This window comes from Manis pentadactyla, chromosome 13, assembly GCF_030020395.1.
Source record: "Manis pentadactyla isolate mManPen7 chromosome 13, mManPen7.hap1, whole genome shotgun sequence".
NCBI lineage: Eukaryota > Metazoa > Chordata > Mammalia > Pholidota > Manidae > Manis > Manis pentadactyla.
The window spans coordinates 12158186-12179887 of record NC_080031.1 but is presented as its reverse complement, the minus strand read 5'-3'; the positions used below and the strand labels follow the sequence as shown (position 1 = coordinate 12179887).

The 21702-nt window shown below is 52.4% G+C and overlaps 1 protein-coding gene across 14 annotated transcripts in view; it reads right to left on the bottom strand.

Moving 5' to 3' along the window:
- Positions 1 to 152: 152 nt before the first annotated feature.
- Positions 153 to 21702, bottom strand: part of ST3GAL4 (ST3 beta-galactoside alpha-2,3-sialyltransferase 4) — a 39915-nt gene continuing 18365 nt past the window's right edge. For 3 of the 14 annotated variants that reach the window (XM_036930100.2, XM_036930099.2, XM_036930102.2), the window contains 10 exons: positions 9290 to 9365; positions 8913 to 9021; positions 8437 to 8517; positions 8090 to 8187; positions 7808 to 7868; positions 7210 to 7305; positions 6929 to 7118; positions 6116 to 6259; positions 3707 to 3904; positions 153 to 2249 (listed from right to left, as the gene is read on the bottom strand). In XM_036930100.2, coding sequence (XP_036785995.2) covers positions 2040 to 2249; positions 3707 to 3904; positions 6116 to 6259; positions 6929 to 7118; positions 7210 to 7305; positions 7808 to 7868; positions 8090 to 8187; positions 8437 to 8517; positions 8913 to 9021; positions 9290 to 9305 — 1203 coding nt within the window. In that variant the 5' untranslated portion in view covers positions 9306 to 9365 and the 3' untranslated portion in view covers positions 153 to 2039. Of the gene's footprint in view, positions 2250 to 2834; positions 3509 to 3706; positions 3905 to 6115; positions 6260 to 6928; positions 7119 to 7209; positions 7306 to 7807; positions 7869 to 8089; positions 8188 to 8436; positions 8518 to 8912; positions 9022 to 9289; positions 9366 to 21702 lie in introns of those variants that run through there. The other 11 variants (XM_036930104.2, XM_036930103.2, XM_036930105.2 and 8 more) reach the window with 8 other exon arrangements.

Sequence of the window (21702 nt, the reverse complement as noted above, 5' to 3'; positions counted from 1 at the left end):
CTGTTTCCAAGCTCAGATTTTTTCCTGAGCTAGATAGTTGGCGGGGGTAAAGCAATTGGATGTACTTATGTCCTGGAATGTAAAGTCCCGAATTTTTAAAATAAAATTAAGTAAATAAAAATAAAGTAAATAAAAACCCGAGGCGTCCGAAATTAAGGCACACCATGTAATGTGAATATAGAACATCATTTAAATGTGATCCTAAGCCAGATAAAAGACTGAAACTGTGTCGTACTCAGCCGCGTGGTGGAGCTGGGTGTCCCTTCACTTCCCAGGGCCTCAGTTTCTCCCTCTGTGGAGGAAGGCTAGACTTCTCGAGGCGAAAGGGGATGGAGATGTTTTCCACTCCGTCGCAGGTGAAGACAGGTGCACCCCTGGCCTCGGCGAAGTCACCAAAGGTCACGTGAAAGCGGCCGAGCGGAGATCAGAAGGGCCCGGGTAAGCACCGGCTCAGAAAACCGCGGCCCGGCGTGCAAAACCTGGACAGGGGCCACGGACGTTGCAGACCGCCCGGCTGACCTCCGTAGAGGTCGCCAGACACTTCAAGGGGTCTCCAGGCTGACCGCGGGAGGGCGCCGCTCTGCCTCCACCGACCCCCACCGGTTCACCCCGCGCCCTCGTGGACGGAGCATGCGCGCCCCTGCGGCGGCGGCTGGGGGGCGGGGCCAGCTGGGCACGGTTGCTCCTCCGGCGCGCATGCGCCTAATTAAACCAGAGCAAAAGCTCCGGGGGGTCAGGGTGGGCTCTGCGCGTAGGCCATCTAGTCAAAGAGGCCGTGAGATCATCGTCTAGTCTACCCCAGCAGTGGTTCTGGGTGTTATTAAAATTCCAGATTCCAGGTTTCCCATCCCCAGCGACATGGGAACACCCAAGAATCTCTATATAAATCACCCCCAGGTAATTCTGATGTAACTGGTCCTCACTGGCTGGACCCACTCTCGTTTCAATGAATGTACGAATTGGAACCTAGACGGGAGAAATGATTGGCCCACGGGTACACATAACCAAGTGGCAGGGTCTGGTGTCAGACCCAGATCTGCTGACTTGCACCCAAGGGCTTTCCTCCTGCGCCCCTCTCCCCGCCCCCCTTATCTTCAGGAGATGGTTTGATCAGTACCAGGCAGGCTGGCAGGCAGTTCGTTCACACTGGTTACACTAACTGAAGAATGAAAGTCCCTTTCTAAGAACACCACAGATCCCCATCCCACAACTCCACCTCCAAGGTCCACTCTCTGACCCTTGGCAGGACTGCCCTGCAGAAAGCTGAACCCACCCCCTCAAGGGAAGGATGGCCAATTTGGGTATATATACCCCCATTCCCGTACACGCTCTTGTCCATATTTAATTGTGAAGGACTGGCTGGCTGCACATGGCTTCACTGGCATAAGCCAACTAGAATGTAAAATGCTCCTGTGTCTACATATGCGTGTGTGGAACTTAGACGGGTCTGACCCATCATGTGTGTTGGATTCTGGCTCAAGTATAGGCACGTTCAGTAACAGGCAGTGGCCCCAGTCCAGGACAGCTGGATCATACGTGCTGACAGCCACTTTTAATGGCCCTAGATGGGGAAATGGACACTCCCTTGCACACTCTTACGAGAAGCTGTTAGGGAAGTGTCAAGGATAAGCAGAGATGAGATTTCACACACACACACACACACACACACACACACACACACTACTTACACCCCAGTCAGAGTTAGCAAGTCCTCCCTGAACCCTCCCAGGACAAAACTTGGGAAGCAAAACTTGCCCATGTAGAGGAGGGGGATCTGGGGGCTGCAGATGCTGAGGCCTTACTTGCTTTCAGAACCCCCCTCTCCCCTGGGGGGTGAGCAGCCAGCACAGCAGTTCTGCCCCGGCTTCCAGGAGAGCCGGCAATTCCATTCCCAGATGGTTCTCGGGGCCATTCTGTGGGATGAGGTTGGTGTTCTCAAGTCCACCCAACACTGTGGAGAAATGTGTCCTCTCCCTCTGTGCTTCCCAAATCTCTGCCCCTCGTTATCTGCCCTGTCCCAACCTAGCTGTCTCAAAACGTCAAGGCTGCAACTCTTTCCGAGAAAGCCAGGGACACAGTTGCAAGACTCCCCTAGGGGGGAGTTCCTGCTCTCCCTTCTGGCTCCAGATGTGAAGGAGCAGCTGCGGGGGTGGCGGGAAGCCCAGCTGGCAGCTAAGCAGGGCCCAGGAGGATGGAGAACAAAGCGGGTGGAGACAGACAACCGGCAGGGCTGTCACAATTCTGGAGACCTGGAGGGAGAAAAGCATTTTGTCCCCTGGCCTGGCAACTGGCTGACAGGACTTGCCAAACCCCTCAGACGCAGCCCGAGCCCTGCCCATCCCAACCCTGGCAGCCTCGGCCACCGGCAAGATGTTCTATAAACTCCATTTTATGATTCCCACTTAATCTGAGAAGGGAGACTTGGCTCTTTGTCTGACTCCACCCCTGTCCTCAAACATGCACCTCCCAGCATGAGATTTTGGAATATGAAGGCTGGAGAGGGAAAGAAAGAGAGGTGGGAGAGGGCTTGGCAACTTCCATCTAGCATTCCCCTGCCCCTCTCTACTCTTGGGAAGTAACTCAGGATTTGGGATGCCAGGTTGGGTGTCCAGCAGACAGGGCTGCTCTGGCACCACTTTGCTGGCCTGCTATGCCAGTGTGACCATGCATGACTTGGCACCAAGCACTGTACTCAATAAAAAGTTATTTCCTGAATTACGACGGCCTGCTCTGGGACCCACTGAGTCCTGGAAAGACTTCTGGTCTTTACTAAGCCTGCCCACTGCCCCATCCATGTTCTCCCCAACCTAAAGGACACTGGATATCACAACTGCTTCCGTTTTAGGAAAAATAGTTTAATGATAGGTTTCAAACCTCTTTTCTAGATGAGGTCCCGTTCTCCGTGGAACCCCCACACTTATGATCTTCCCATGCCTGCTGGGAGATAGCAGCCCCTTCTCTGGAGGGCACCCACCCACTGCAGATGCCCCCACCCCCCCTGGGAGGCCTCTTCTGGGTCTAGGCCTCAGGGGGCCCAGAACTTTTGTGTTTTTATAAAAAGTGGGCAGAACACTGTACTGTGCCCTGTTTTCTGGATGCCATGGGACCAGCCCACAGCACTTTCCTACCCCTTATTTAAATAGCCCATTAAATAACCTCCCGGAGCTGGCAGAGAGGAGATGCCACAGCAGCCAGCCCCGTGCTTTGGCAGGGCTCCCACTTCCACCTGACTGGGTCTGGCCTCCACTAGAGCAGCCAGGGGCACGGCCTCATCTCAGACCTGGCCAGCCTCAGGACCCCTCACCACACAGAGAAGGGTGGGTTCAAGCAGGGCATGCTGGCACCAGGCACCTGCACAGCCATGGATGGGGGTCGCTCAGGTGGCAAGGGGGGCACACGATGGGTACCGCTCCTGCTCAGGTCAGAAGTAAGTGAGATTCTTGACTGCTCCGATTTCTAGCATCCGCTTGATGGCCAGGGCCTCTTGGGAGACATTGTGGCCTGACCCCTGTGGAGACAGCCAAGGATGCACACTGAGGGACTCCCAGGGACCTCCTTGGCCTAGGAAAGTCTCTCTGGCCCACCCCACAGCCCCATACTTCTGGGAGCACCCTTCCCCAAGCTGGCTCTTGGAAGGAAGGCAGAATCTGTGGCCTAATACAGAGGACAATGGCCTGGGAGTCCAGATGCCTTGGTTCTTACTCACCCAGTGTCCCCAGGCCAGTCTGCCCCACCCAGCTCGCAAGCAGGGACTGCTTACCGCCATGGACTTGAGCGTGATCTGCTCATAGTAGTGAATGGTCTGCTTCTTGTTGTGGATGTCCGGGTAGCCAAAGCCAGCAATGTGCACCAAGTCACAGAGGTGGAGGGCCAGGGTGATGGCCAACAGTCCGGTGGTGGGCTTCTGAGGAGCAAGGGCGGGGAAGGACACAGACTCCTTAAACTCATCAAACTCGCCTTGTCCCCTGTATTCCCTATATTAGTTAAATTTACAACCATCCACCCAGTTGTCCAAGCTGGAAACCTAATTGTTATAAATCTCTTAATTTCACCTGTGAAATCAATGTTGTAGCAGGGGAATTCTAAGATTACCCCCAATGACCCTCACCCTTGAGTGTGTGTGGAACCTATGAATAGGATGAGGTATATGACATTACATTATGTTGCTCTGTATGGCACAGTTGACCATAAGATAGGAAGATAATCCAGGTGGGCTTGACTTAATTACCTGAGCTTTACATCCGATCTAGAGATCAGCAATGTCAGAGATGTGAAGCACAAGGATTTATCATGCTATTGCTGGCTTGAAGATGGAGGGATCCACATGGCAAGGAATGTGGGCAGCTTCCAAGAGTTGAGGGTACCCCCACCCCAGGCTGAAAGCCAGCGAGGAAACGGGACCTCAGTCCTGCAACCACAAGGAACTGAATTCTTCCAACAAGATGAAGCTTGGGCATGAATTTTCCCAAGTCTCTAGGCAAGAATTCAGCCTGGCTGCCAACCTGGTTTCAGCCTTGTATACCCTAAGCAGGGAATCGAGCCACACCATGTGGACTTCTGACCTACAGAACAATGAGCCAATCGATCAATGGATGTTGTTTTAAGCCACTAACTTGTGGAACTTTGTTAGGCAGTGAGAGTAAACTAATGTTGATAACAAGTCCATCCTTCCTTTTCCCTCTCACGTCTGCCACGAGCTGGGTTCTCATCCTTGGCTTCTCTCTGGCCTTCACCCTCTGCGTCCCACCCCATCAGGGGCTTAAAACCTCTCCTTGCTGCCCCTTCAACTCCATTTGCGCTAGAACTCGGTGCCTGGAGGGCTGTCTGGTCTTGCTCAATGAAATACCTTTCCCTGATTCTCTCTGCCTGATGGGTCTCATGACCCCGCAAGACCCAATTCCAAGGCCACCCCGTCTGGGAGGCCTCCCAGATAGCCCTGAGCAGAGCTCTGCCCCACCTCCCAGATCCTACAGCATTTGGGACAACTTTCTATCAGGGCATTTGCCACTCTTTGCTGTTACTTGTATGTTTATTTTGCTAGACTGAGTTTCCTCGGGGCAAGGAGCATGTCTTACTCCCTAAACATGCAAACTTAGGGCCTAGTACTGAGCAGCCACAAATGTAGGCATTCAACATATGAAAACGAATCACAGTAAATTCAGTAAACAAAATTATTTATTCAAAATTTAACAAATATTTATTGAGCATCCACTGTGTACCCATCTCTGTGATAGTTGTGTTACGTAATTATCTTTTTAAATCCTACAGTGGCCTTACAAGGTCAGTGTTAATATTGCCCCCACCACACACATTAGAAAACCAAGGCTCTGCAGCTGATTTGCCCAAGGCCACACTGTAAGTGGTACAGCCAAGTCCTCTCTACGGCTGCCAGTTACCTCTGTCCACCACCCCACACAGCTTCTCTGAGGTCTCAAAAGACCTGCGTGGAAGTTCTCAGGAAGCCACAATGTGTTAAATGCACCAGCTGAGGGTCAGTCACTGGGGCTCTGAATGCTGAAAGCAAAACTCAACCTTCCAGGACTGTCCTGACTCCCAGAACTGACGCACCTTACCAAACCGTGACATGCAAGACAGACTGGATGCTCGGGCTTTTTTAACTCATTCTGACCATTACGTTCCAAGATCAGATCACAGATAAAGTCAGGAACTGCATGGCCTTGAGTTGTCCTGAAGAGAAACACACTGACTCTCCCAGCAACTCCCAGCTTACATATTCTGACCAGTGCCTGCCCAAACCCTCCTCTAGCTCCAGCCCCAAGCCCGAAAAGTACCCTTCCCCTAACTCCTCGCTTTGGAGATGCCCCACGGTTCTCAAACCTGTGCACTCTCCCTGGCCGCAGCAAGCTGAAAAGCCCATCTCTGATGGCAGGTGTGTGCCCGAAGCCTGTGCTCGGCAGGCTCTAACAGGTGCTTTCAAACACAGGCAGTGAACGCTGCGGATCTCTGTTATCGCTGCGATCTCTGCAGGTCTTGCAAGCTGTTATTTCCCCCTCTTAAGGGGTGCTCCACAGCTTCCTCAGCCTCTAGAACGTCCCACCTACTTCCTGCCCTGGACCCCAGCCCTCCAGCCTCCCTGTTCGCAGCCCGTCCTCACCTGTTTAATCTTTCGTGGCTGGTGCATGGGCAGGTTCAGCAGTCTGTCAGCTGCTATCTGCATGAAGAAGGGGTTGAGGATCCGAATCTGTTTGGGGTTGACGTCCCAGATGAGGGGAGGCTGCTTCCAGAAGCCCTTGCGCACCTGGGGGGAGGGGTTGGGAGGGAGAGATCGCAGTGGGTGAAGACCTGTTTCTCAAGTCCAGCTTGGAGGTCCTCAGCCTTGGGAGTGGGGGGAGGGTCTGCATCAAGGCAGAGGCCATTAGGAGTCGGGGTGAGAGGGGAGGGAGGTGGAGGCCTGCCCAGAGATGGGAAGACCAGAGGAAAGAAGGGGGCCAGGTGGCGCAGTGTGCAGCGTATGGGGTCCAACCATTGTCTGATTCCAAGGATATCCAAACAGGTCGGAAAGGCTTGAGTTTGGGGTTGTCTAAACATCTGGCAAAAATACCAGATCAGACAATTTAGCATCTGGTCTAATGACAAAGAGACATAGTGGACTTTCTAGGGGCCACCGGGAGGAACAAAAGTCTCAACTGTTCCAACCTGTCCCTTGCCTGGAGAGGACTACCGGCCGGTTCCTCTGCTCCCAGCTGCTCACTGGCAAACACACATTCTGGCAGCTTTCCTGGGCCAGGCAGCCTCCAGCGTGGGGAGCCCTGCACTTCGCAGAAGCCCTGCAGAGCACTGAGTTGATGCCTTCCCCTCCTGGGCTCTTCAGGACTGCAGGGCAGACACTATGGGCCGTGTGGTCCTGACTCAGGCAGGGTCCCCACCCCCGAGGCCTTAACCCTCTCCTCCCATTATCCCCACTTACTCGTTTCTTATCACCCAGGATGGTCTCAATCCAGTGGAAGTCCATTGCCTTGAAAGCCACCAGGACAAGGAGTGTGTCTGGGTTGTTCTCCACTTTGGGGTTGAAGTGGGCAGATTCAGGGTAGAAGAGACGCATGGTGGTCTTGGAGCCCACATCACCCTCGAAGCCAGCCACTGGGGCATTGTTCAATCTGGGAGGCAGAAGGATGCCATCACCTAGAGCCCCACGGGGCCTGTCCGCAGTCGCCCCAAAGGGCGGTGGGAAGGGCCGGTCACACGCACCTGATGACCACGTCATACTTGTTGATGGCATCTCCCAGCGAGCTGTTGCGCAGCCGGTGCCCGTTCCCCACCACCACGCAGCGGCGGCACTTGAGACTGCCATGGGAAGAGGGTGATCAGGCCCGAGGCCAGCCTGCTCCTGCCCACTTAGCTCTCTTGCCCCAGCTCTGCGCCAGGCCTGGATCAGGATCCTGCCCAGGCCCCCTCCACCCGGACCAGGCATCCCCAGAGTCCCACTGGACTTGCGGACTCTGCAGCCTTTAATGGGAGAGGAAACTGAGCAGAGCATGGAAGTGACGGGACAGGAGGGAAGACTTTGAGGGGGTACCAATAAGAAACCCCATTTCAGAGACCCTGCGCCTGCTGCCCAGGCCTGTCTTGTTGTCACAGGGACACCCTCAGCGGCCTCTGCCTGCTCGGGCACCCCGATGCCCAGGCCCAGTTGCTGTGGCGATCAGAGTACCTGCCTCCCTTGGAGACAGGCAGAGTAGGAAGAAGGTCAAATTGGCCACAGGGGACCGGAGACAGAAGGCTCCCTGGGAGGTACGTGCCCATGGCTGTTCACGCTGTGGCACAAAGGGGAGCAGCGTGTCCTTACCTCTGGATGCTTTCTGGAATGGAGTAGCTGGTGACGGCTAGGACCCGGAGGAGCAGGTCTTCTACAAAAAGGACCAGATTGGAAGGGCTCGTGACAACAGTGAGCATTGCAGGGGCGGCCTACCCCCGCCACTGCCCTTCAGGGCCTTGGGTGCCTTTTCCTCCCCAGACCCACCGTCAGAGCCTGGCTCAGAGCTTGGACTCTGGGACCCTTGGACGTAAAAGAACAAGAAACTGTGGCCACAGTGAGCCCACCGTTCCCACTACACCATGCGGGTCTTACCACTTCCTTTGGTCCCGTAAGGCAACTCATAGGCAGATGGTGTCTTGACCCAGAAATAATCCTTAAGCTGCAGGAAGATGGGCTGATCTTGGGAGTAGCTGCCCAGAGAGGAAAGCAGGGTGGGGATGAGAAAGGGATTAATCTTGATGACAGAATCAGGGCCACGCCCCTAATATCATATATATATGATATTCAAGGGCCTCTCTTTCCCTTACGGGCTCCACCTAACCCAGGTCCACCAACACAGTCCCCTCCATCTAGCCAGTCCCGAGACCCCCACCCTGTGAAACTCCCAATCCCAGCTCACCCCATGCCCCGCTCCACCCACCTCAGTCTCCTGTACTTACTTGCCGAAGAGCTTAGAGGCCTTCCTCTCCGCCTCACCCTGAAGGCATGGCTCCTTCTTCTCAGGGATGGGAAAATAAAAACTGGAGACAGAAAAGGAGCAGAGAAAGGAGCTTGGTCAGACCTCAGGGGCCCAGGCAGCCTCAACGTTCGCCCAGTGCACGTGCATCCCAAGACGGCGAGAGCAGCGTGCAGGGTGGAAGCCCCGCAACGCCAGCTCCTCTTTAAAACCGGCTCATTGAGGATCCAGCTCTTCCTTCTCTGGTCCCTGGGTGAGGGCTCTGGGGAAGCATCTCAGACTCCGTCCCCCAAACCCACAGCACCCACCCTCCCAGAAGGATGTCATCCTAGTACTGAAGGGAGAGTCATACCCTGGCTCTCGGAACCCTCCTGCCCGACTAGGTGTCCCACCGCAGGCTGCTCCAGCCCCAAGCCTTCCTGAGAAGAACCAACAGAAGGATATGAAAGGGAGACTCACAGCTCGATGTACCGGTCTTCTCGGGAGATGGAGTACCACACCATGACGACCAGGACCAGAGCCAGCATGGCCAGGAGCTTCCAGCCTGCAGGGCACACGCACAGAGGAGCTGGAGGCAGAAACAGGCGGGCACGGCCCCAGTCCACCTTCTCACACCTGCCCCCTTTCGGTGCCCTGCAACCACCAACTCAAGCAGACCCGGTCCCTGGCCCTCACTTCCTAGCATGGGGCTTGGACCTGTGCGTTTCCACTGTCCTTCAAGATGAAGAGCAGGACCCTGGCTCCCTGGGACACCAACAGGGGGTCCCAGGGTGATGCTGAAGGCTGCTTCTGGGGGCCCATGCTTCAAGGTGGGGGAACTCTCAGACAGCACTCACGGGACTTGCTGATCATGTTTCTCAGCAGGTAGCAGTGTTCCTGGGGAGAGCTGTCATCCCGGCTGCCTCGGGCCACCTAGGAGGTAAGAGGCACAGGCGTCCAGTCAGCTCCACAAACACTCCTGCATACACCAGAGTAGGAAACACCCCTAGCCTGCCTCTTCCTTCCTCCAGAAAGCACAAAGCTGCTTCTGGGGCAGCCATCCAGACAGCAGCCCTTCTCACCTAACCCCTCAAAGGCAGCATCAGGGCTCCAGAAAGGGAAGTCAGGTCCCACCCCTCAAGGATCAGGTCCCAAGCCACACTGACCCACTGCAGCTTCCCTTGAATGGTTCTTCTCACTGTGCTCTTCCACATTTTGACCTGGGAAGGGCCAGCTCCGGAAGGCAGATAGGTACCTCCACCCACTTTTCACATGTAAGTTAAGCTAACTGTACGCACAAGGCATGATTCATATTTTAATACATAACTGAAGTGCATCTATTCTCCAGCAGCCAAGGCAGTCCCCTGGGTTCTGGCCACTGCCCACCTCTCCATCATCAGTCTCCCCTTCTCTAGCCCAGTGGGTCTGCTTGAGCCAGACACTGGGGTGAGGGTGTGCTCTAAGATGCTTCAGAAGGCCTCCTTCAGTCTTATGTACTCTGATCAAATGCAAACAGGGCCCCATCCCTCACCACCCAAGTGCACGGGGGAGGCTCAGTGAAGGCTGGGTGATTTTGAATGAGAATATAGGGAACAGGAAGGGATAGGACACCCTGTTGTGTCAGGGCAAAGGCCAGTGTGGTAAGGACAGGGCTATGGAAAGGGCTATTTACTTGCACATAAGCAGGTCCCTTCAGCCACCAACTCATTCAGGAAAATGCTTCAGAGTCACCAGGGAAGAAATTTCGGGAGTTTGCACAGCCACACGAAGAGGCACGGGGTGTTGAAGGCCAATGCCACCCACACTATGTTCCCCCAAAGATGGGGTCCTAAGGATCGTCATGGGCCGCTTACTAAACAGATTCCAGGGCCCTTCCCAGGAATTGCTTGAGTTTGCTGGCGTGGGACCTGGGACAGATGTTTTCACAAGCAGCCAGGTGATTCTTGTGATGGACCAGGAAAGGGGGAAAGTACTAGTGTTTGTGCTCTCCCAGGGATCAATGGAAAGCCTCCAATTATTTCTCAAGGGCAAGGGACAGCATCTGGATGAGACCCAGTTTATCTTATAAATCATAAATCGATTATCCTGAACACGATCCCATTATGCAGCCGCTACCAGGCTCTACTCTGAGTCCACAAACATCAAAGAATGAGTCTTGATGGGGAGAAGAGTGCCAGGTGGGGCCAGCGACCAGTGAGACATCCTCAGTAGAATCAGGAGCCCCTCTCCCCAAACCCCAGTGGGGACAGAGGACGGCCCCATCCAGTAGAGTCCAGAACTGTAATCAGAAGAGCCCAGTGCAACACAGTTCTAGTGATTTCCTCAACCACTCTCCCAAAAGTAGCACTGCCTTCTTCCACATACACCCACAGTAACTGCCATGTCATTTCCTACCAGTCACCTATCTCCTTTACAGCATTTCTCCTGATCTGTAATTAGCTTACAAGTTATTAGCTTTCTGCCTGTCTCCCACCCTGGGGTGGAAGCTCTGTGAGGGGAGCAGTCAGGTCTGTGAGCTCTCAGCTCCTGCCCCTCCCGGCATCTAGCACACTGCCTGGCACATAGGTGGCGCTCAGAAGGCACTGCATGAATAACATGTTGGGTTGCCCCGGGGGGCCTCGCTTCTCCCTCTCTGACCCTCAGTGACCTTGGCTGTAAAACTGGGAAGTTGGCCTAGTAGATGCTTGCCGCTCAAAATATATTTAACACCTCAGCAACCTGGGCATCACTAGGGACCTTATTAGAAATGCAGAATTCTCAGGCCCCCTGCAGACCCACAAAATCAGGATGTGCATTTGAAAAAAAAAGATCCCCTATGACTCACATGCACATCCAAGTTTGAGGAGCACTGGTCAAGATGGCTGCTCTTGACCTTGGCTGAAAAGGAGAATCGCCTGGAGTACTAAATAAAAAGAGTACCTGGGCCCTGTACCTAGGAATTTTGACTTAATTGGTCTGGCCCAGTGCTGGAATTTGTTCAAGCAGCCCAGGTGATCGTAACGTGCCCCCGAGGTTGAGGATCACTGGTCCGGACGATGGCAAAAGCAGACTTCTCAAACCCTGATGTGCACGTTCTGACTCGGTGGGTATGGGAAAAGCCCATTTCTAACCAGCACCCAGGGATTCCCTGCTGCTAGGCTGAGACCACGTGCAGCTGCGAAGCTCTACCCTGGGATCCTTGCAGCTCCAGTATTTCATCACCCCGTGAACCACACCTTCCCCCACCTCCGCTCTCTCAATCTTCCTTACGTGAGACCAGGAGTCACCCCACCTCACTTCACCTCCAGGTCACCACATCGGTGACCTGACTGCGACCAGGCCAGAGCCTGGAGAGTTTAGAAATACACAGGTATCTAGGCCCCACTCTCTGAGATTCTTATTTAATGGGTTAGGGGCAGGGCCCAAGCTTTAGTAAGTAAAAACCAGAACAAACAAAAGCCCCATCTCCCTTGGCTTCTAACATGCGGCCAAGATGGAAACAACTACCTAGAGTGAGCTTTGTAGTAACTGAAAGACACACATAGCCACCCTGTAGGGCCCACCTCCAGGGAGAAGGGCTTTGGCAGTCAGAGGCGAGCACATTGACTGGTCCCAGTCCCGAGCGGCAACACCAGGAGCCCTCGCTGGCCTCTTCCCCAGTAAAGCTCTGCATCGGTGTGTCTTTGTCCCCACACTGCTGGTGCTGCGTTAAGCAGACTGCCTAGTCTTAGAGCTTGTCCAGGACACCCAGTCAGGGATTTCATCAGGCCGTCCCCCTCTCCTGCTGGGCTTGGCCAAGAGCAGTGCACAGCAGCCCCCAGACATTCCAGGAACTCGAGCTTTTTGGAGTGGCTGCTGCCTCAAGACAACTGAGTGCCTTCTCCCAGCAGCTGTCCCTTGTTGCTGACCAGGCCCCTGGGTACAAAGGACAGAAGAGAAGAGTCACAGTAAGCTACCTAGAGAGCAGGAATGTGATCCACACAGGACCACGGTGTACCAACTTCTACCTGCCACCAGCTGCCGAGGAGACCAGCTCACCCAACCAAGTAGGTAAAGCCAACCCAGGGCAGGGAGGCCTCGTGTTCTCCTGGCGCTCTGCCAAGAACCACAGTGTCCCTAGCTGAGGCAAGACTGACGCGTGCTGGCACAGAAGTCGCCAAAGGGCAGAACTGGGGACACGGGGTGAAGAAGTAAGGCCAGGTGGGCGCAGCGCCCGTGCCTCTGCTGCCCCGGTGCTCATAGCCTAACACGCAGCAAGTACTCAGCCGGTAGCCGCTGTACCAAAGACAGGACTAGGACACCCCCCCAGGGACACCGCACGATGCCAGGTGCCTCAGAGCCGGCCCATCAGAGCAAGAGGGCTGCTGTCCTGCAGAGAGTACCAGAAGCTCAGTGGGGGCAGGACACAGGCTCTGCTTGTTGGTTCGGAGGCCTTTGGCAAGTCTCATTATCAATGTCACTGTCCCTCAGTTCTACAGTGAAAAACCGCCTGTCCCCTCTGCCCACCTACTGCTCTGCTCCCTCCTACTCCCCCAGCGCCATTCCTCCCCCTTCTACTCTGACTTAGGAACATCCTCAAGTCTCCCTCTTCCTAAATCAAAACAAACCCCCCCTGCCCTGCCTGGAGCTCCTCCTCAGCTACCCCTGTATCACCATCCTCACCTCCACAGGTCAGACTCCGCCCGTGCTGCACCCTCACTCCGCACCCCCTCTGCCAGCCGGACCCCGCCCCTGCTTCCACCCTTATTCGTATGCTGAAGCCGCTCTTGCTAAAGCCTTCAGGGGTCTCCGAGTTCTCACACCTGAGAAAGGTCTGTCTTCACTCTTGATGGTGCTCTGACGCCTCTGCCGCTGTCAGCCCGCATCTCCTTCTTGACTTCCAGGCTGAGACACACTTCGGGATATCCTCCCACCCCCGTGTCAGCCTCCAGGCCGGTCCACTGCCTTTAAGTGTGGGCCTTCTCCAGGGACCTGCCCTTGAACCTCTGCTCTTCCCTGCTTGTTTTCACAGGACAAGTTCATTCGTTCTCAGAGGCTCAACTACTACTCATTCCCTGATGATTCAAGCTCGTTATTGTCAGCCCTTTTTATTTCTCTCCCAGGTCACATCCTAATATTTATGATTTTCTGCTGCACATCCTACCTGGAATGATCTTAAATTCTTCAATATTAACCCATCCCAAATGGCACCCATCCCTGCCTGCTGCCCACCCCCACCCCACATTATCATCAACCCAGTCTTCCAATATCTCCCTCCCCTCTACACCATCCCTACTAAACAGTTACTGAATATTATCGATCCTGCCCCATTTCCTCATTCGAGCAAATGTTTGGCATTGTGAGAGGCACTGAGGGTGCAAAGCTTCAGAAAACCCAGCCACAGTGTCAAGGCCACATAGTCTAGAGCATCAGAAATGCTTCAGGATACAGTCCCCCATCTCCTCTTCCCAAGCCACAGACTGATTCTAGATCCCACCCAACTTACCTGCTTCCTACTCGGTCTCTATGACAAGTCTTTTCTTGCTCAAGCCCCCTCTGTGAACTGCTGACATGGTAGCTTTCTAAGAAACAGTTTGGATCAAACCACCCTCCTGCTTCAGTCGCTCCCCATTCCTTAAATGAAAAGCCAAAATTCTTTAGAAGCAACCAGGGCCCTTGGAACCCAGGGATACTTCCCAAGCATACTACGGAGCCACCCTTCCCTTCCACACTCACACCTCTGCACATTCTTCCTCCATTGGGAATCCCTAAGCACCCCCCACCCCAGTTGCCTTGATAATCTCTCCTTCCACAGTATCAGCTCACATGTCCAACCCCTATGAAGTCTTTTCCAACATTTCTACACAACTGATGTTTTTCTTCCCACAAAATGTTGTTTGTATCTTGATTTCAGCACTAAACAGGTAAGAGGATCTCATACTATGTAATTACTGCTTTTCATGTCTTGCCCACTAACCTCTGAACTCTGAGATGGAAGGCTTGTTTATACCAAGAGTCTATTAGAGTGCCTGGAATATAGAAGATGCTTTGTCACATAATTAGTTTTATAGTATATTATCATGTGTTTTTAAATCTTGCCCGTGGGAATAGACTGCTGTGGTCTGAGGTGTCTATCTGCAGACTCTGTCATTGTACCTAGAATAGAGCTGATGATTTACAAACATTTAATACACAAGTAATGAGATGGGATTAAAGATGTATTACATCCAGTATTAATAACTGAAATGTATTGTGCACTTATACATGTGACACCAAGGGGTCCCAAATTCCTCATTATTACTTTGGGGAACAGAGGAGTCCTTCTCGTGAGGGCCTGTCCTGTACCAGATGGGATGTCCAGCAACACCATCGACCTCTACCCGCTAGAAGCCAGTAGTTCCCCCCACTCTCCAGTTGTAACAACCAAAATGTCTCCAGACATCACCATATGCCAAGAACCACTCTGCTAGACACTTCTAAGGGCTGTCCAAGTATGATCTCAGCCTCATGAGTTACACTATTCTGTCACCACCCCGGGAAGGGTCAGCAACCTGCTCAGGTGTGCGGAGCTAGTGAGGTGGGGCCTGTAACTCAGGCCCCTTAGCTCCAGAGCCCACACCCCTGGCCCCACCTATCCCATCAAGAAATGGCTCTGTAGGCTCAAAGGTCCTGGGCATGTCCACCTGCTGCCCTCTGGGCCAGCTAGAGGAAGTCGGCCCTCTGTCATACGGACATCCTTCCAATGCAAACAACAGCTACAAGGCGCCTTCCAAGCTCCTTCTGAGGCAGCCGCCTCATGAGGCCTGGTCTCTAGCTTTCCCAGAGCCCTGGGGGCTCTCTGGGATTCTCCAGCATGTTCCCACGGTGTGCAGCTGTCCAGGCAGGATTACTATTGCCCTCCATCTGGACACCAGCCTTCCTCAAATGCTGGCTAAAGCTGTGTTCACTTTCTTGAAGTCATGCCACACCACTGGAATGGGACCAAAATCCCTCAGCTGGTAAGCCAGGTATGTGGGCCCTGAACTTATGTGGCCACCCTGTTAAAGCTAAAAACCTGAGAGCAGGACGGCACCACACCTGCTTACACACATTCCACCACAGGGCCACACTTCCAGCCTTTCAAGGTGTGTGAATCTCAGTGGTGCCAGCCAGCCCCCAGGGATTTCTCTCAGCTGGGTCATCCACTAAGACTTCAGAGGGGACTCAGCTGCATTGTGACTTTACTGTAAATAACACAGCTGCTAGTGCGGCAGGTGAGGGACACGCCACTGGTGTTCTGCAGTGGGGCTATAACCACTTTAATCAATCAGTTAGATGCAGATGGCCGACTAATTGCAGTTCTCCAGAATGGATGACTCAGCCCTATCACTTTGCAGCTCGAAAACTCTCCATGTTTCCTCATTTTGGAGGTCCTTGCTCTGACCGAAAGGCTGATCCACTGGCCAGCACCTCTCTGCCCTCTTTTCCCAACTCTCCCCTCATTTATTCTGCTCCACTGACACAGGCGCCACCATTTCTTGCTTAGGCTAGGCACATTCCCTCCTCAGGGCCTCCGTGCATGCTGTTCACTCAGCCTGGAATGCTTTTCCACGGACACAGGCTTGATGATGATTCACTCAGCTGTTTACTCACCTTCTCTACCTCCCACCAAAAATTCAACACACACATACAACTTTACAGACCCCCCCTTCCCCTGGTGGCAAAGATTTTTTTTGTCATTGTTTTGCTCAATGTGTATCACCAATGCCTAGAATAATGAGCAGCACATAGGACACTCTCAAAAAAATTGTTGAGTAATAAATGGACCTTTCCACCGGGAGGTCACTACCATAGAGCAGGTGGGGCAAGAGGGGAGGAGGTAGTAACCATAGATCAGAATCTGACTCTGGCCCCTCTGGCCTAGCCCCTGGCTAAGCACGGCCTGCAGACTGTCATCTCCCAGCACTGAGCAGCACAGCATGACTACAGAATGATGGGGGTTGTGCGGCTTGCCCTGGCCCCAGGCTCTTGTGAAGCAGGAGAGGAAAATCACTGACCCACTGCCTCAAGACCCACAAGTGGGCCAGTGGCACTGTCTCTGGTCATCCAAGTGTGGGGGAAAAGGGCCTGGACAGGCCTCCCGCTGCAGATCACGAAGGCTCTCTGTTCCCCACCCCTGCAGGCCACAGGTGCCCCAAACAGCCTGGCGCTGTAGCCTCCTGCAAGAAGCACGGTGTCAGCCCCTCTCTCAGCTGCCACTCACGAGACAGCACAGGGAGGCATGTGAAGGTCATACCGCGGGTGTCTGCCCGGGTTGGGTGAAAGCTCTGAATTCCATTCTCTGGCTGAGGAAGCTGACGCAATGAGACGGGAGGGAATCAATAGTAGTGACTCATGCCCATGAGAAACAAGAAAAATCTGGTGTGGCCAGATCCCTAGGCAGGGGTTCCAGGGCATATTTCCCTCCTCATACCTCCCACTGAGAAGCTGATGAATTTGGCCCCAAGGAACCAAAGCTGAAGGCACTACTGGGGTTGGAGCTTGAACCCAGCTCACCGCCAGCATGGCCAGTCCCCTGCCTCCTCTGGCCTCCAGATACCTCTTCTGAAAAGAGTGGCTGGCACCAGCCCTGCCCTGTCCCATACGGTGGCCCCCAGCCACATGCAGCTGTGGAGTACTGACAGTGAGGTTGGTCCACCCTGAGATGGGCCATAAGTGGAAAATAATATTTGGGCTATACTGAGCTAAAATATTAAAATCAATTTTACCTCCTTATTTTTGCATTTTTTTAAATGTGGCCAACAACATATTTTTAAATTAAGAACGACTATGTGGCTTGCACTGCAATCCCCACTGCATTTCTATTGGGCAGTGCTGGTCTAGAGGACCTCTGAGAGGCCTCCAGGAGCTCCTGCAGAGTTTAGTAAGCTCCCCATGCTTCCTGGAGTCCACGTCAGGTGGGCTTATCAGGGGGTCTGAGATGCCTGAGGAGGGCCCTGGCCGTTCTGATTCACAGCCACAGTGAATACTGTCCTCAGGACTCAACTGCATCAGCATTGAAAAGATGCTAGTATTCCTGGCCTTCCCCCACAAGCCTACTGGGCCGTTGGGGCTCTGGGCATGGAGGCACAGTTCAAGGTGACAGTGCCACCTCCCCAGCGGCCAACCTCCACTCTGCCCACACCCAACCCGTTCCTGACCCTGGCATTTCCCAGGCCTGCCCCCACCCCACCATCTATGCCTCGCACACCTACCTTCCTGAGGCCTACATGGCAGGCCAGGTTCAGGGTGGTAAGTAGGTCACATGAACTTGCCTCGCCAGAACCTTCCCCCTTCCTCTGGCCAAGAGCTGTGCCCAAGGGGACTGGCCACAGGGACCCAGCCCTGCTTCTGCAGCTTGCCCGGTGTGTCATTTTGAGGAAACAAATTTGCATCCCTAAGCTCTGGTCTCCCAATCTGTTCAACAGGTGTGAAGAGTCCCTACCAGTTTCCTTGCAGTGGTTGACAAGCTAACATAGGAAAGGCACACAGGAAATGCTCAGTGAATAATATCTCTAAGCAGTACTCCCTCCTTCTTCGAGTGCTAAGTAGAATCCCAAAGCTGTAATGGTGTGGAATACAGGGTGGATTAAAACATTATGAAAAAACCACTAGCTTTCGGTCGGTCTGTTCTGTGATCAAAAGTGCAGAATAAAGATTGAACCTTACACTACATACAGCTGACTGTCCATTGACCTGAGAGAGTCCTGCATAACCCCTCACAGCACTTCCTAAACATTCCCTCTCCTTCCCAAAGATAACAATTTTAGCTTGCGGGCCCCAGCTGCACCCTGACCCAAATTTGAGAATGGAGACAGGGCAGAGGCCAGCGCAGTGACAAGAGTTGCATACCTGAGTCCTCATCATTGCAAAGGCTGACCACAGTATATAAATGTTGGGAGATCAGGAATCATTGTTAGGACCCAGGCCAGGGCCTTCCTGCCCAACCTCTGCTCATCCTGGCCACTCTCCCTTCTATGCTTCCTCTGACACAGGTCCCAGACTACCAGTCTAGGAGCCTCTCCTCTCCTGCGACTGTCTTGCCCTGTGACCTTGTTTTATTTCCTTGGTAGCAATTACACCACACTGTCTCCCGTACTCACAAGATGCTGCACCCTAAGAAAGGGACTTCGTGTAGCCCACGGTATCTCCAGCACCATATTTAACACCTGATTCAAGGTAGGTAATGGACAAATACTGAAATGACCAGATGTCTAAATGAATGAGCAAATGGACAGAACAAGTATGAACAGAAAGTTTCCAGTTAAAATACCCCAGACACTTTGCAAAGACCTGGGCATACAAGGTGCCAGGGACTTGCTAGAGGCCCAGCTTAGAAGCTGGCAGTCCCAGCAAAAGCTATACTTTTTGCTAAACATACGTTCATGGGCCCACAGCACACTGCTATCATCACAAAGGTGTGGTGCCTGTAGCACTGACTGTCCCCACTTTTGACTCACATTTATTACAACCAGCTCCAAGGTTGCTGGATCACACCAAGAGTGAATATCAGCCAATAAACCCCGTGTGGGCCCAGCAGAGCTGCATCCTCTTACCCAGGAAACCTCAGTTCCTCCTTACTTGCTCCTCAAGAGGGCCAGCCTAGACTCAATCCCCAGCCACCAGTCCCAGACTTCAAAGTACCTTTGGCCACGTGGAAGCAAAGGAAAGGGGTCTGGATACAGACCTGAGGCCTAACACAGCCTCTGTGGTCACAGGCTGGGTAACCCTGACAAGGTCTTACATCTCTCAGAGCCTCAGATTCCTCATCCGTGCAATGCAGATCACAGGACATGTCCTGGGAGGTGTGTGAGCCTGGAAACACATCCCAGGCATGAAAGCCCACAGCCTCGGTACAAGCTGGGCCCAGAGCAAGCACTCTGCCCCTAGAAGCTGAAGATCACCCTGGTCTAGGCCACCCCCAGCACATGGCAGCCCCTCTCCACTCAAGGTCAGCCCTACCCCAGCAAAGGGAGGGGTCCACAGACCTGCCACCCACGGCTCCCACCTGCCACCACACTGTAACTACACTCACCTCACCTACTGGCTGCTGGGCCACTGCACATGCCACACAGGACACACACAGCTGCCCGGGAGAGAGGGAAGGGCACTGCTACCCAGACTCCACCTGCACTACATGTGGCTCCCATGCACTGGCCAGACTCTGGGTGCACAGCTGGGTGGGGAGGAGCATGGAGAGGGGGAGAGGAAGGAGGCCTCATTGCTCTTTCCGGGTGTGATACCTCCTAGAGAAGGTACACAGGCCCCTGATCATACCTCCTTCCTGAGCAACACCCCTTCTGCAGAACAGATCATCAAAACACCACAGGCAGAGACAGAGGTGCAGTGGTTAGGCGTTTCAGCCTTGAATGAGGCAGAGACAAGGTGTATAACCAAAACATTTGGATATATCAGTGCTCCACCAGATCAGTAAGAAAAAGACCAAGGAATAATAGAATAAAGCAAAAGACAGAAAAAGGCAATTCACAGATGAAACGCAAACACCTAATAAACACAAAAAGATATTCACCCTTACTAGAAACTAGGCAGTGCAGATTAAAACCAAGCATCATTTATCACATGTTGTTGGTAGGAGTTCACTGATACAGAGGCTTAGAAGAGCAATTCAGGATGTCTAGTAAGGTGCACTTGACAATCCAGTAATTGCATGTCCCGGCATAGCCAAGAGTAACCCATGGGCACATGTACACCATTAAGGATGCTCTTACAGCTTTATGGTAACAGCAAAAGAATGCAAGCATCTTACGTGTCCATGACTAGAGGGATACATGAATAAGCTGTGGTATATTGATACAACTGAATACCGTACAGCCATTTAAACGGAAGAAATTAATCTACTGGGTAATCCTGAAAACATGACATTACTTTTTTTAAAAGTGTGGTAAAAAGATACATACAGTATGAACTCACTAAATTTAGAAACACACAAAACACTACATATATAGTGTAGAAGCTAAAAAAATTTCAAAAACATGAAGGAACCACCCAACTTTTGGTGAATATTACATTCAGGGAAGAGATAAATGAGATTGGGATGGACTAGGGGTAAAGAGAGCAGGGCTCCGTGCTAGTCTAATATTTTATGTCTGTAAAAAACCTGACACAATATGGGAAAACATTAACACTTGCAAACCTGGCTGATTGTCACATGGGATTCTAGTATCCTTAATCTTTTGAAATATTTTTTACTCATGGAGAAAGGGAGACCCAATTTTAGGACAAAAATTCAGAGGCTATATAAGAAAAGACGGATTGATTCCACAACATAAAGGTTTAAGAGACGGAGGGAATGAGCAAGAGAGCGAAGGAAAATGAACAGTTAAAAGACAACAAACTGGGAAAAGTATTTGCAACAAACATGGGACGGACCAGTGAATTCCCTTAGCTAATAATGTGCTCACGCAAATCAGTAAGAAAAATGGTCAATAAATCAAACAGAAATGGGCTAAGGACACGAATATGCCATTTATAGTAAATAATGTAATGGCATAGAGGAAAGACATTCTTCTGAGAGCCACAGCACTGGAGGAGGTGGGGAAATGACCTGTCACGGGTCAGTAGTGGAAGTGAAAACCAGGGCCATTGTTTTGGAAGTGATTTGGCAATATCTATCAAAATCCCCTTGAGCCTGGGAATTCCACTGCTAGAAGTTCAGTCTACAGAAAAGTCTTCTATGTTCGCACAAACTTTTCTATCAAGACCTTTCAGCTAGCACTATGTGTGACAGCCAAAGATGGAAACAACTAGAAAAGCTATCCACTAAGACTTGTTTATACACAGCACCACACAGACAATGGAACATTAGGAATCCGTGGAAAAGAGGATGTAAATGCACTCATGCTGCTACCGAATGATCCCCCAAGCCTAGTATTAAATTTTTAAAAGGTAAGTGGAAAACAGTGTTCTGTGCATCTCCAACTGTGCTTTTAACAAAAGATCCATGTGCATACATGGCCATGTCTGTATATGGGAGATAACTTCAGAAGGATGCTGAAGAAACTAAGGCGGGTGCCTCTCAAGAGGACAGCCTGTGGACAGGGGTCTGGAATGGGAAAAAGACTTTCTTTTTATCAAATACCCTTTTGTATGTTTAACTTTTTTTTTTTAACTGGTGACTATACACACTTTCAACTAAAATCTTGCCAAAAGGAAAAGAAGAAAAAATAGGGAAAACAAACTTTGGAGTCTTACACAACACACCTGGACCTGAATTCCAGAATGACGCTCCCTAGCTGAGTGAGTGATGGGTAAGGCACAGTGCCCCACAGGGTGG